The sequence below is a fragment of the Brugia malayi genome, assembly GCF_000002995.4.
Source record: "Brugia malayi strain FR3 genome assembly, contig: Bm_v4_ChrX_scaffold_001, whole genome shotgun sequence".
Classification (NCBI taxonomy): domain Eukaryota; kingdom Metazoa; phylum Nematoda; class Chromadorea; order Rhabditida; family Onchocercidae; genus Brugia; species Brugia malayi.
Window position 1 is genome coordinate 11,195,043 of NW_025062479.1, and position 13,283 is coordinate 11,208,325.

Genomic DNA, 13,283 nt, shown 5'->3' on the forward strand with positions numbered 1-13,283 from the left:
TCATGTTATATGAATTATCTTATGAAGTATAATGGACGAATATCCCTCTTATACTTTTATAGGGTTCACTGAATTTCCGTTTATCTCCAATAAGTTTTTACTTATTTATGTGAACAAACATTAGCATTCATCATAATTCTTTTATTTATCGTATTCTAAAAATATTAAGTTTGAAGTTTGACGAATATTTAAAACTTAAATTGGAGATTCGTTTTTTTTTTTTTTTTTTTTTTTTTTTTTAGGGAGAGAGGGATGGATGCAATTTTTTTTTTGTTTCCTGTTATTTTTATTTGTAATCTTCTCTGTTTGGAAAATTTTCCATGCTTCTTCATAGCTGGTTTAATTTTCCATCAAAAAAGTGTTTCATTATATTATTAATATTTATTTGATATTTTAAAATTTGCTGGAAAAATTCGGATGCCATTTTGGTCAATGATTAATTTTTGCCAGTAGAAAATCGTCCTTTTAATCTAGCACAAAACATTATCAACAAGCTATTAATTTGCATGGATTAAAATAGTATTAAAGTAGGTAGCTTTAGTGATTGATATAGATAATCTTCTTGTTGTGGGAATAATGCTGAGCATTATTCATCGTTCATTTATATCATTAATTGGATAATCATTTCCATGACAATCCCGTTTTTTTTTTTTATGGTGATTTATTTATTTGATTCTAGAAAGCTCAAATTGGATTTTTTATAGCTATTGTATTTCTGTAATTTTCATCATAGAATTAATTTGCTATTTCAAATGTCTTCTCTGTAGTTAGCCTTACATTGCCTTTTGTTTTTATACTAATTTAATGTGTAACGAAGAGATATTGATATCAACTATGAACAAATATTGCTTTGATTGTTTATTAGAACCTCAGCAAACAAAGTCTCTATAATTATTGTACTTTTATTACATACCTGTCTATTATTATACTTTTATTACGTACGCTTCCTATTATCAATGTATTTGTTAGCAATAGCCTTACCCAATTTGTATGGCAATATTTACTGTCACTTATAAACTTTTATTCGGATGAATTTATTCTCTTTCAACGTTTAACAATGATGATAAAAAATGAAATAAACCGTAACGTGTCCTTATTATCTACATGAAGACGTTTTTTTTTTTTTTCCAACGTACAATAAATACATATTCAAATTTTTAATTTGATTTTAATTCAAATTTGAGTCTGTTAGAATAAGGTAGGATAACTATTCCGGATAAAAGGTGTATTTTTGGTGACATAGATAGCCAACCGGTTGGTGTTCTAAAACACTAGCAGTAGGAAAGTGTGCGTGTCAGTCCCTTTTTTTTCTTCTTTTGTTCAATGTTTACATTTGATAATCGTTGGTCGCATTCCCGAGCAAGAAATACCACAGTGATAAAGTGGTGGAAGTGTGCTGATAGTGCATGTTAATTTTTTAGAATTTAAGTAGGAATATAACGGAGTAAATTGAATGTCATAATTTTTTGGAAGATTGTTGTTGCAAGAAGGTAGAGTTTAAAATTAGCAGTTTTAAATGTTTGGAAGAATTAAATAGAAAAAAGGGGAATCTCTGCTTCAAAAATTTCATTAAATCATCGTTGTTTAATGAATGATTACGAGTCATTTGATATTTATAATTTTGAAATTCAGTGGGCTTGTGAAATTGTTAATATATTAGCTACTTAGCAAAGTGAGCGAAAAAAAATTGAAGGGATTTAAGATGCTAATTGGACTGGGTTTTGAGTGGGCGATTCATTCCAGTTGGCATCATTAATTTTTGTCCGACATTTTGACAGGAAAAATATTTTCACAAATCTTTTGAAGATCTCTTAGAAGCAAATTGTTGGTAATGCATGGGGTTGACGTGCAGGACTTTGGTTGGTCTTATACGGAGGAACCACATGCAAGCAGGTTAATTTGTTGCTTCGAGAAAATTGAAATTAAATCTAAATTTGACAGTAGGAGAAAACATATAAGTGATTGGAATGTTTTCTATGATACGATATCACTGTAAATTCTTCCAGACGAAATGAGATAATCCAAAAGTATCCGGAAATCAAGAAATATTTTGGTATTGATCCATCATTCAAATATGTCGTATTGGCAATGGTTTTAGCACAATTTAGCATTGCTTGGCTTTTGCGAGGTATATTTCTAACTAAATTAATACCATTTGATACCAATTAATACCATTTTTAAATTCGGAAGTGATTTCAATCGTTATGTTCTCAAATTATTATCAAATGATAAGGAAGGATATAAGTAGTTGCCCTGTCCTCATATTTATATATATATATATAAGAAATCCTAATTAAAATTTTTATGAATGACTTATGGACTATAATTGGATGAAAATTGGACTGGTTTTAAGATGTTACACTTCAATTTAATACTTACTGATTTTTGAGGTATGTCCTAAAATGAAAAATTATCTAGTACAACTGCTTATATGTAGTAGGTACGGCTCTGTATCTCCAAAAAAAAGGTAGATCACTGGACAGAATAGTCAAGTGAAGAAAGTGATTTTTTGCTGCAGGGAGCACTAAGGTTTTACAAATGTTATGTGTAACTTATTTACATTTTGTTTATAAAAAATCAGGTAATTATTACAGATTCAGACTGGTTATTGATTTGTTTGCAAGCATATTGTACTGGTGGTACTATTGGACATTCACTTACATTGGCTGTTCATGAAATATCACATAATATGGCATTTGGTTGTGCTCATCCTCTTGCAGTTTGTTTCGTTTCTTTTTTGGTTACAGAAAAAAACAGCAGTGATTTAAAAAAATTCAGTTAGTTCAGTTGTAGACTTTCTTATCGGTTCTTATGTATGATGGCAGTCAGTTACTTGAGTTTTAGTCTAGAATTCTGCAAAGAGTATATATTAAACAAGGAGAAGGAAAAAGAAAATAGTAATTGTAATCTTTTCGCTAAATTTTTCTGAGAAAATGATCCACTGCAAAATTTTCGCAACTATTTTAACGAAAGTAATGAAAAAAGAGAGCAAGGAGGATGGTTTAAGAGAACATAGCTGAATTATTGGTTTAGATTTCGAACTCTTTTGATATCATTTTGATATTGTTGGTTAAAACGATAGGCATGTTTCGGAAGGCGAGAAACGGAAGGAAGTATTGTTCTTAGCAACGATTGAAAAGTAATTTGGCATTGGTAGCTGAAAGAATTGATGAAGCTTACTATTTCATCCTAAACTATTTTCAATGTTTAAACTTGTGCTATTATTTAAGAACCGCTTGTTTGGATTTATTGCTAATCTACCGATGATGGTGCCTATGTCGGTTTCTTTTAAGAAGTATCATTTGGAGCACCATCGTTACATGGGTAATAATTTATTATATAACATCATGGAATATTTGTATTTTATTTGCACTACCAAATATAAACTTTTTCATATTTTCATGAAACTAAACGAACATGCTATGTCTTGAATAGTTCAGTTTTTCAGGTGAACAAGTGTTAGATACTGACATACCGACAAATTTCGAAGCACGATACTTCCGTCGTACTTTGGGGAAATTGTTATGGGTCTTTCTCCAACCATTCTTTTATGCTTCCAGACCATTTCTTATTTATCCCAAAGTTGGTCAAGTTTGATCTTAAATGTCCCTTTCATGTTGATAAAAAAAGTGAATGAATATATATAGTTTTTTGAGAGACTTTTCTCTTCAGAAGATAGAAGTATCTAGGCCAGTTTGTTTACCACTATTACTTTATTATTGTCTCGCTATTCGATATTATTTATTTCACTTCTTTTTTGTTCAAACTTTGAAGGCGCTAATTTTTAGGCTGTCACAGATTTAGAAATCTTAAATGCGCTACTTCAAATTTTTACTGATTATGTCGTAATCAGTTTTTTCGGTTGGAAAGCCTTTGCATATCTGTTAGGCGGGTTTTTTGTTGGATCAGGTATTCATCCACTTGCTAGTCATTATATTTCTGATCATTATGTCTTTAATCCTGGTCAAGAAACGTACAGGTAAGTCAAGTAAATGCATAAATTTTTCCAGTGAAATACAAAAAATTGTTTGACGACTTCATTAGTAACTAACAAATATTGTGTTTATACAGAAAAATAGATCTTTGTTTTGTTTGCTTGAATATTTGAATTACTCAACTTTTTTCTACGATATTTCAAGGTATTCAAACAATGTTTATTCAGGTTTTACAATTGTTCGTAATCCTTGTTTTACCTTCTCTAGCAATGTCAGCTCTGTGTATTTCTTGTTTATTAATCAGTATAGGTGCTCATCAATATTGTTTTCTTTAGTTATTATGGACCGATAAATTTAGTAACATTCAACGTTGGTTATCACATTGAACATCATGATTTTCCATATGTATGTGGCAGTAACCTTCCTAAGGTTCGTTGTTTGTTATTTATTTTAGTCACTTTTTTTTTTTCGTTTGTGTGATGTTTTCAAAGATCAGATTAATTGTTACTAAATTCATTTTATTGTTGAGGTCAGTCTTTATTTGTTTAACTATATTTTTGAATTTGCAGATTAGTGCTCTAGCTCCTGAATACTACAAAGATTATATGGTGCATTCAAGTTGGATTTACATGATGTACGATTTCATCACAAATCCAAAAATGTCCTTGCATTCCCGAACCAAGAGAAAGATGGCAAAACCAACAGATGTGCACTTTTTCGACACTGGGCCAAATACTTCCTGTTTCATTTATAAGTTCTTCTCATCTGTAAGCTAATTTCCATTCAAGTGTAATTAAAATATTTTCAAATAATGAGGTTGATTTCAGAGACGTAATTTGAAATTTTGACCGTAGAATTCGATCACATTTTTCATTATAATGCGTTGATGAAAAATGAAGCGTAGAATATATTCAAGGAATTATTTAAAAAAGCGCATGTTGTCATTCAGGCTTAATGGTGTTAAGTTATTGCTAGCAAAATGTTAGTCTTAATGAATGTTACATCACATGGATGAGATCGAGCATGAGGTGGATGCTTCTTCTTGACATAAAGTTTCATTTCGTCCATGTTAACATCGCTATCTTAATTTGTACATAACAGTGACTTGTTTTCAGTTACTTCGAGGAAGATTGTTTGTCGTCAAGAATAAAAAGAGCTGATTTATCTTATATCACGATTTATTAGTAATAATTTCTCGACATTATTTCTTATTTGATTTTCTGACGACTGATCTAGCACATGCATAATGATCTTTTTTCATAAGACACTTCTGACACTTTCTTTGCACTTAAATTTATAATTACCCTTCTCTAAGTTATGAGAAAAATCATTAACTAATTTATTAAATGTCATGTAAATTGCAATCACACTTTATTATATGATTGTGATGCTCATCTCTTTATTGTATTGTGTTGCATTTCAGTCTTATATGTGCATTCATAATTTATGAGAATGAAACTCCAAGAAGGTAAAGAAAACGGAGCTGAATGATTTTCGGATATTTTCAGTGCTAGAGGGCTTAATATGCTATGTAGATAATGATGTGGGACTTCCATGAAGAAAACAGAAATTCAGTTAGCGGGTAGCGAGGTTAAAAAACCGAAAACATTAAAAATGCGGATGTATGTTTCAGATTTAACTGGTAGAAATCGTTTGAATTCAGTCTTTTTGAACTCACTATATTAATTTATATATTAGAGTTCGAACGTTGAATTTTGAGGCAAGCTTTAGTGGTGAAAAATTACAGGAAACATTTCCGGAAAAGTGCACTTTCCAGTAGTTCTTTTTTTTTCGCTTCCTTGGTAAATTGGTCTCGAATATTTTTTTTTTGCTCTGTTAATCGAATTTAGTTCAGGGTTTCTCTTTTTTTTTTATTTGCAGTGACTTGTTTCCTTGGTTACTCTACTCCGTTTTCCCTTACTCGTACCTTGACATCTGGAACTGTTTTCATTATCACATTAAAAGTGCGTGAAATGTTAGCTGCAACCTCATTCAAATTTCTTTCCTAGCCATTTTTCTTTTAATTCAAAATGATTGACTTCTTTCTTCGACGATTAAAATACTTTATTGTGAATGGTTGATGAATTAAATTTTCCAAATAAAATTTCGCCTTTTTTAGTTATTTTACTATCAATGATAGCATTGAGAAGAAATGTAAATAATATACTGAAGTTATTTAAAATAATTTATACATGGAATTATAAAATATACATCTCTATGCATGCAAACATCGCTATAAAAAGATATATGTGAATTTTTGGTTAATGGATTAAGTTTCCCATTATTAATTACTACATACAACAAATGTTAATAACTACAAGAAGTCACAACATTATCATGCATTTCATTCATTTGTCAATGTATTAGAAACAAGGCTGATTGTTTTTGAGAAAATATAAAAGCATAATTTCCACTACCTATTAGACTGGGACGAGAAATTATCGTTTTAATTAATTAAGGTAAACATATGCAGGTATAACGCAAGCGATTATAACACGGAAAAAGCAGTGATTATTCTTTAATATATCACAATACCCTTATTATTTATCAAATAATTTTAATCATGAAATTAAAAGGCTAGTTGGTTGATATTAAAAATTTTTTAACATATTAAAGAACTATTTTAAAAAGAGGGAAGAAGCTATGAAATGATATAATAGTTTTATTTAATAAACTTTATGATACTATTTTTGAGAGATAAGTGTAAATGAAAACATTTTTAGTGCTATCAGTTGTATTAATTTTTGAAACATATTTATTACATTTTTTTTTCTTTTTCTTTTTTTTCTGCTTCTTAAAAATTAAAAAATATCATTCATCATCTTTATCCATATTAATCAAAATTATCAATCAAATTATGCAGGAAGGGTATGAAAAAGTTTGAACTAAATTAATATTTTGATCAATCTGGTGGATAATTCTTTTCTCATAATTAATTTTATTTCATTTTTTGATGAGTAATTTCAATTATTGATTTGAAATTACAGCAAACTTTTTTACAATTCTGGAATTAAAATTGTTTAAATCAATATAGGTGAACTGCTTTTAAGATGGTAGCCGAATTTTGTTGAAATTGTTTCATTTGGTCGTAATATTTTCATTATAATTGTTCTGTTATAATTCCATTAGTTCTGATGAAATTAAGTATCATTTTAATTATTTCTTGTGAATTTTGAAGAAAGATGAAAAGGTTTTTAATTAACATTACAGCTGATTACATATCATCTTTTTATATAAATTTCGGTTTCTTTCTTTTTTTTTTGTTGGGGGGAGGGGTGGGGGGGGGGGGGGAGGGTGGCAGAGAGAAATTCAGCAAATAGTTTTGAACTAACTTATACATTAAAGTACTTCAAATAATTTACACACAAAAAAAAAACCCAGATACAAAACGTTAACAGCAATCCATCTATGATATTATTTAAATCGTACATATTAATTAAAAAAACTTAATAATGAAATGAAGATTTTACTGCAAAATTCACAATATTTAAAATAATCAAATTAATAAGGAATCATTTGTATAATGAAAGAAAAAGAAGGTTTAAAAAATATAATGGTTGTTAATTAGTTAAATTAATTAAATTAAAATACAGTCATTTTGATTATTAAATATTATTAAAATGAACTATTCCTAAAATGTTCAATATATTCATTTTAAAAAGAAAAAATTTTCTTTCCCCATTTCTTTTTTTCACACATATATCATTGAATGTATTTGTAAAAATCATCCAATATTTAATATATTAAACAATTTACATATTATTTTTTTCAGAGAAATTTTAATATGCTTATTTGATAATAATAATAATATTATAATTATTCTAATTAAATGAATTTTAAATTTTATACTATTTTATTCAAAAAAAAACTGCATGCATATATCATTAAAAAAAGTATAAGAATTGCGATTGTATCTTCTAGTGGGTGATATATAATTTTATTACTTCTTAAAAGCATTGAAATGGAATAAAAAATAAAAAAGAAAAAAACATATTTATATGTACGTAAAATGATTTGATCCATTAGTAAAAATGGTCCTTCTCTGCCAATATAAATTTATATAAATTTGTCATTAATGTAATTGCAACTAGGCACAAAAATCTCAAATGATAGACATAAAAATTAGCTTGGATGAATTAAATTTAGGTTTATCAGCAAAAAGAAAAAACGGAAAAATTTTCATAGTGTATCAAATTAAGAGGAAAAAATGACTATAAATATTCACTCAATCATTCATTCATTTTACATTTTCATATTAGTCTTCAAAGAAAAAATAAATTCTTTTTATTATTATCAAATATTTTATGAATACCTTGCATGATCATAATAATTTCTAAGATTGTTTCAGACAATAAAATTTATCTATCACTTTGATGTTATCAATAATTATTATCATGAATCAATATCACATATATATGATATTCATCATATGATTTTTTTTTAATTTGCCTAAAATTGGAAGTTCTAATTTTTTTTAAATTATCATTTTATGTAAAATTATAATTCCTAATTTTTCTAAATTGCTGCATTATTTTAATTATGATTCCCAATTTTTTTAAATTAACATTTTGTTTAAAATTATAATTTCTAATTTTGTTTCTTATTTTTTTTATATTATGAATTTCCAAAATTATCATTCTCATTTATCACAAAAAATTTTAGTCAATTTTTCCTTTTCTTTTAAGCATAAATAAATGTCATTTAAATTTCATTTTGGTTATTTAGTTTTATCATTTAAAAACAAGCAAAAGAAAGAAAGCTAAAACTAAATTAGGAAACTTTTTTTTTTTTTTTTTCAATTTTCTTTTTCTCATCTTCTTCAGACTTGCATTATTTACCTTGAACCTATAAATAAGCAAAAAAAAAAGAGAGAAGAAATACAATTTGTAATAATAAATAGCAAAAAATGAAAATATTTTAAATTTCGACAAATTTTAGTTTTCTTTTTATTAATAATGTTGTTTTGTTGCTTACATTCTTTGTAATAATATTATTTTGTTTACTGTTGTCATTTGTTTATTGTTGTTCTTGTTATTTGTTTGCTGTTGTTGCTACTTCTATTACATTAATTTACTAGCATAATTATTTTCTTTTTTAGTATGAAGATTAAATCAAATAATTCCATGACAACTAATAATTTGAATTTAATGCAATAATAAGACATTTCCAATTGTTATAATCAAATTTGAAATCTGAATTATTACATTTATATACGGTTATAATTTGATAATTTCATCATTTTTAAGCATTTTAAATATCCAATAAATTGCTAACATTTCACCTAGTAATTTTATCACCTTATTTTCTTTTTCTTTCTTTTTCGTTCCATGTATTTAAATTTATTAATTCAAAAAAATATAAATTTGCAAGATATTTTTAAATTGTTGACATTTATACTCTTTCTTCTTATTTTATTATTTAAATAGAATAATTTTCCTTTCTTTTTTCTTTTTTTATTAGAAGAAATATTATATTATTCAAAATATTTTCTCATCAATATAATTTTATTGATACTAAAATTGAAATGATTTTTTTTCAAAGAAAAAAGAAATTAAAAAGTTAGAAGTTTTTCTAAAATAATTTTTCCTTTTGATACATCACAACAATAATTAGGTTAATCTTTTCAAAATTTGAATTTAACTAAATATCAGCAATTTTAACAATTAGCTAAGCAATTCAAATATATAATCAAAAACGATTTTTTTTTTTTTTTTTTTTTAATAATAAAAATTAATATGATGAAAAAATAAAAAATCAATAACATATATATATAATCATTGTAATCACACTTATACTAAATAAATAACTATGAACCGGTGAGAATCGTTTTCAGAATTAACGATTAATCATTTTTACCCATAAAAATGACTACAATTCTTTTGTTGCATATAATGTAATTTATAATCACCATTAAAACATAGTAAAATATGTTTGTTAAATAATTGAAAAATTATTTTGTTGTAAAATTGATATGGTTGATCAGTAATTTTAGCACTTTATTTATTTATTTACTTTTTGCTTTCTTTCTTTTTTTCTTTTTAACGAAAAATTTATGCTACTACAATTAAAATTTAAAATTTTGCATATTACATGTGTGTATTACATATTATACTTGGTCTTTGTTTGATTATTCATTTTAAAATTATTTAGATAATTTTTTCATTTATAGATTTGAAAATGCTTACAATTGCTTTTCAATCAATGAATTATTTGCTTATAGCATTGATATGCATAACGTTGATGCATTCATTGGGATCAACAGGAATACGTACATTTCAAACTGAATGTAAAGTTTAAATTTCATTTTTTTTTCTTAGTCATTTTAAATTTATTGACAAATTTTTTAACTTTTTCTTTTGTTGCTCTTATCCCTTTTATTTTTTATTCCAAATTTCCATTTGTTCATTGCATATTCACTTTAACAGAATTTTTTTTGCTAGTTGTTATTTTGCTAAATTGAAGAAAAAAAATTTTTTTTTCAACTTAATGGAAAAAAAAAAGGAAACGACTTAATTAAAGCGGTAACAATCAAGAAGTAATAAACAGTGAAATAAATAACTGAAATGAAATTATTTAATAGATGAAAAAGTCTATAAAGAAGTTTTTTCTAGAAATTTTTTTTAATATACAAATACATTAATTAGTTTTTGTTATTTTTTGCGTAAATTAACAAATAAGATACGTTATAGTTTTCTCAAGTCTTTTAAATTAAAAATATCACTTTCTAAAATTCAGGAAAATTTTAGTTTTTATATTTGATTAAGAATTTTGCTCAATTAATTGAAATAATAATTATAATCAATAATTTAAGCAAAAATAAATTCAAAAAATGATGATGCTGGTAATGGCGACGATAGTTACAAATTCGCAAACAACTTTTTGTTTAAATTTTTTGAAAATTTTTTAATTGATAAAAAGATAAGTTACCATCGTTTAAATCAATATGGTGAATTGTTTTACATTATTTGCTATGAAAATTAAATTTAAAAAAATGTTCAATATTGCTATCATTATTTACAAATGTTTCCTTATTTGCAATTAGAGAAAGAAATAAAAAATCGATTAACCATCAGTTAAATTATATTAATGAATTCAAATAGGTATTTCATATTGATAATATAATTGCAAATATTTTATTTGAAAAGTTTTCCGCTTATTTTATACAACTAACATATGTAAAATTGCCTACAAAGAAAAAAAATCCTCTCAATTCTTTCTTCATAATTTAATTTTTTTCGTTTTAATTTCAAGACTATTTCAAGAATTCAGTCTTCACTAATTGTTTTCCAAAGTTTTTTCAACATTTCAAAATTTTCATTTCTTTATTATTTTTCTTTCCTGCCAAACAAATTTGCAGACAAATTAATCAGCTACCGTATGACTTAATTTCAGAAATTTTTTCAAAAATCTGGTACTTTCAAATTTTTTGTCTTTTCTACACAGTTTTTTTCAGTTTACAGTTAATAAATACAATTGATATTAATTTTGTAAATAGGTAAACGATTTACTTTTAAAATAATTATGTTTATTTTTAATGTTAACCATGATATTATCAAAAAAATATATGATTTCATTTTTATTTTATCGTTATAAATCTCTATTTGTTATTTTTTTCCATATCTTACACATTTCCACGAAATTTTCACTTAATAAGTTAATAATTGTCAATGATAATATACGTAATTGTGATACATAAATAAAAATATTTAATTTAAAAAAAAAAAAAAAAAAACATATATAGATGATATAACACAAGCTGAACGACGAAATCAAAATATGATGGATCATTTAGTGAGAGACAGTAATGGGTTTGGAAGAGCTGATTATGCCTTTGGTAGAACTGCTCGTAATGATGTAAGTTTTAAAGTTTCTGATATCATTTTTTTGAAAAAAAAAAAAAAAAAAGAGAGAGAGGGAGAAGGGAATGAGAGAGGAGAAAGAGTGAAAATTAAACAAAAATTTGATTGAGATAAATGAAAGAAAAAGAAAACTTTTTTAAAAAAATAAGAGAAAAGAAAATTGAAAAATTCAAGATTAAATTGCATTTATTCAAATTAATAAATTTCGAGTTTTTCATAAAAAATTCATTACAATTTAATTAAAATTATTAATTAGTCATTTTATTCATTATTTTTGAAGAAAAAAATTTTTTTTTTCGAACATTTTTTTTTTTTTAAAACATACGATGAGCAATTCATAAATACATTGCACTATTAAGCATAAAAATCAATCAAAAACATAAAGCAAAAAAATTTTTCTTAATAAAAATCAAGTAATAAAAAAAATTATATGATATTAAAATATTAGTAAATTTTATTTTATAGGCTTTCCAAACAAGTCCATTAATTCGTTTTGGTAAACGGTACGTGATGGATGATGAACATTCAGAAGTAATAGCACACCTTCTACAGCAATACCTTCAACAACAACAACAATACTTTGATCAATCAAATCGTTCTCCTCGTTAATGCATTTAAAATTTGATGTATTAAATGATTAAATAAAACAAAGAGAAAAGAAAAATAAAACAAAACGAAAAACAATAAAAAAGAAAAAATTAAAAATATTCAGTTAATTGGTAAAAATTTTTAATTACTTTTTCATTTTCAAAAAAAAAAAAAAATTATATAAATGAAAAAATTCATTCCATTAAAACAAAACATTTCATCAATTATTGCAATAAAATTTTAATAATGAAATTGTTTGAAAATTTATAAATGCTTATTAATATCATGAAATCATTCCAACATAAATTCACTTCATTTTTATTTAAACCGTAAACACAGTTTACACCAAATGTTTTTAAAAATAATTATAAATTATGATTTTAGATAACAATCTATTCTTTTTCAATATTTGATCTATTATACACATATTTATATCATTTAATAAGATAAAAAAGGGAAAAAAAGAGTGAAATAATGATGATTGTGTAAAATAGTATTTGAAATAAAAAATGAAAGGATTATAATAAATATAAGTAAAAAAATTTGTCATTAAAAAATGTTTTTTATCATTATCACTAAAAATTAAAAAAGAAAAAAAAAAAAGGATAGAATAGTTTTCAGTAAAGACCTTTTTCTTTAGCAGCTAATTATCATGCTGCTTAGTTATAGAAAGAAAAATATTATAATAATGATAATATCAAACGTAATAATAATAAAAGAAAATAAAAAACATGATGGAGTTATACAAATATTCAGAGATCGCAGAAAAAATTTTGCACATTAAAATTTGCAACTTAATTTCACATTTTTACAACTTGAGAAAAAGAAAACGGGAAAAAAAGGAAGGAAACAGAAGCAAAAATACAATGCACACAATTATTTATAATTATAACAATAATAA

The 13,283-nt window shown here is 25.0% G+C and overlaps 2 protein-coding genes across 3 annotated transcripts; both read left to right on the forward strand.

Annotated features, from left to right (window-relative positions):
- Positions 1-1,831: 1,831 nt before the first annotated feature.
- Bm3789 (Fatty acid desaturase family protein) lies at positions 1,832-5,095 on the forward strand (the record flags this gene model as incomplete). 2 transcript variants are annotated; one of them, XM_001902349.2, is made up of 9 exons in its annotated part: positions 1,832-1,893; positions 2,007-2,128; positions 2,595-2,719; positions 3,231-3,324; positions 3,449-3,582; positions 3,789-3,979; positions 4,271-4,364; positions 4,505-4,702; positions 5,051-5,095. In XM_001902349.2, the coding sequence occupies 9 exons, from the start codon at positions 1,832-1,834 to the stop codon at positions 5,093-5,095; spliced, it is 1,065 nt and encodes a 354-aa protein (XP_001902384.2). The 2 variants fall into 2 exon arrangements, with proteins under 2 accessions (XP_001902384.2, XP_042930397.1); XM_043074463.1 differs by lacking the exon at positions 1,832-1,893 and having other exon boundaries at positions 2,089-2,128.
- Positions 5,096-11,711: 6,616 nt separating this feature from the next.
- Positions 11,712-12,403, forward strand: Bm17974 (Uncharacterized protein; the record flags this gene model as incomplete). The annotated part of the gene is made up of 2 exons (XM_043074464.1): positions 11,712-11,789; positions 12,260-12,403. 2 exons carry the CDS (start codon positions 11,712-11,714, stop codon positions 12,401-12,403), a joined length of 222 nt encoding a protein of 73 aa, XP_042930398.1.
- Positions 12,404-13,283: the final 880 nt, after the last annotated feature.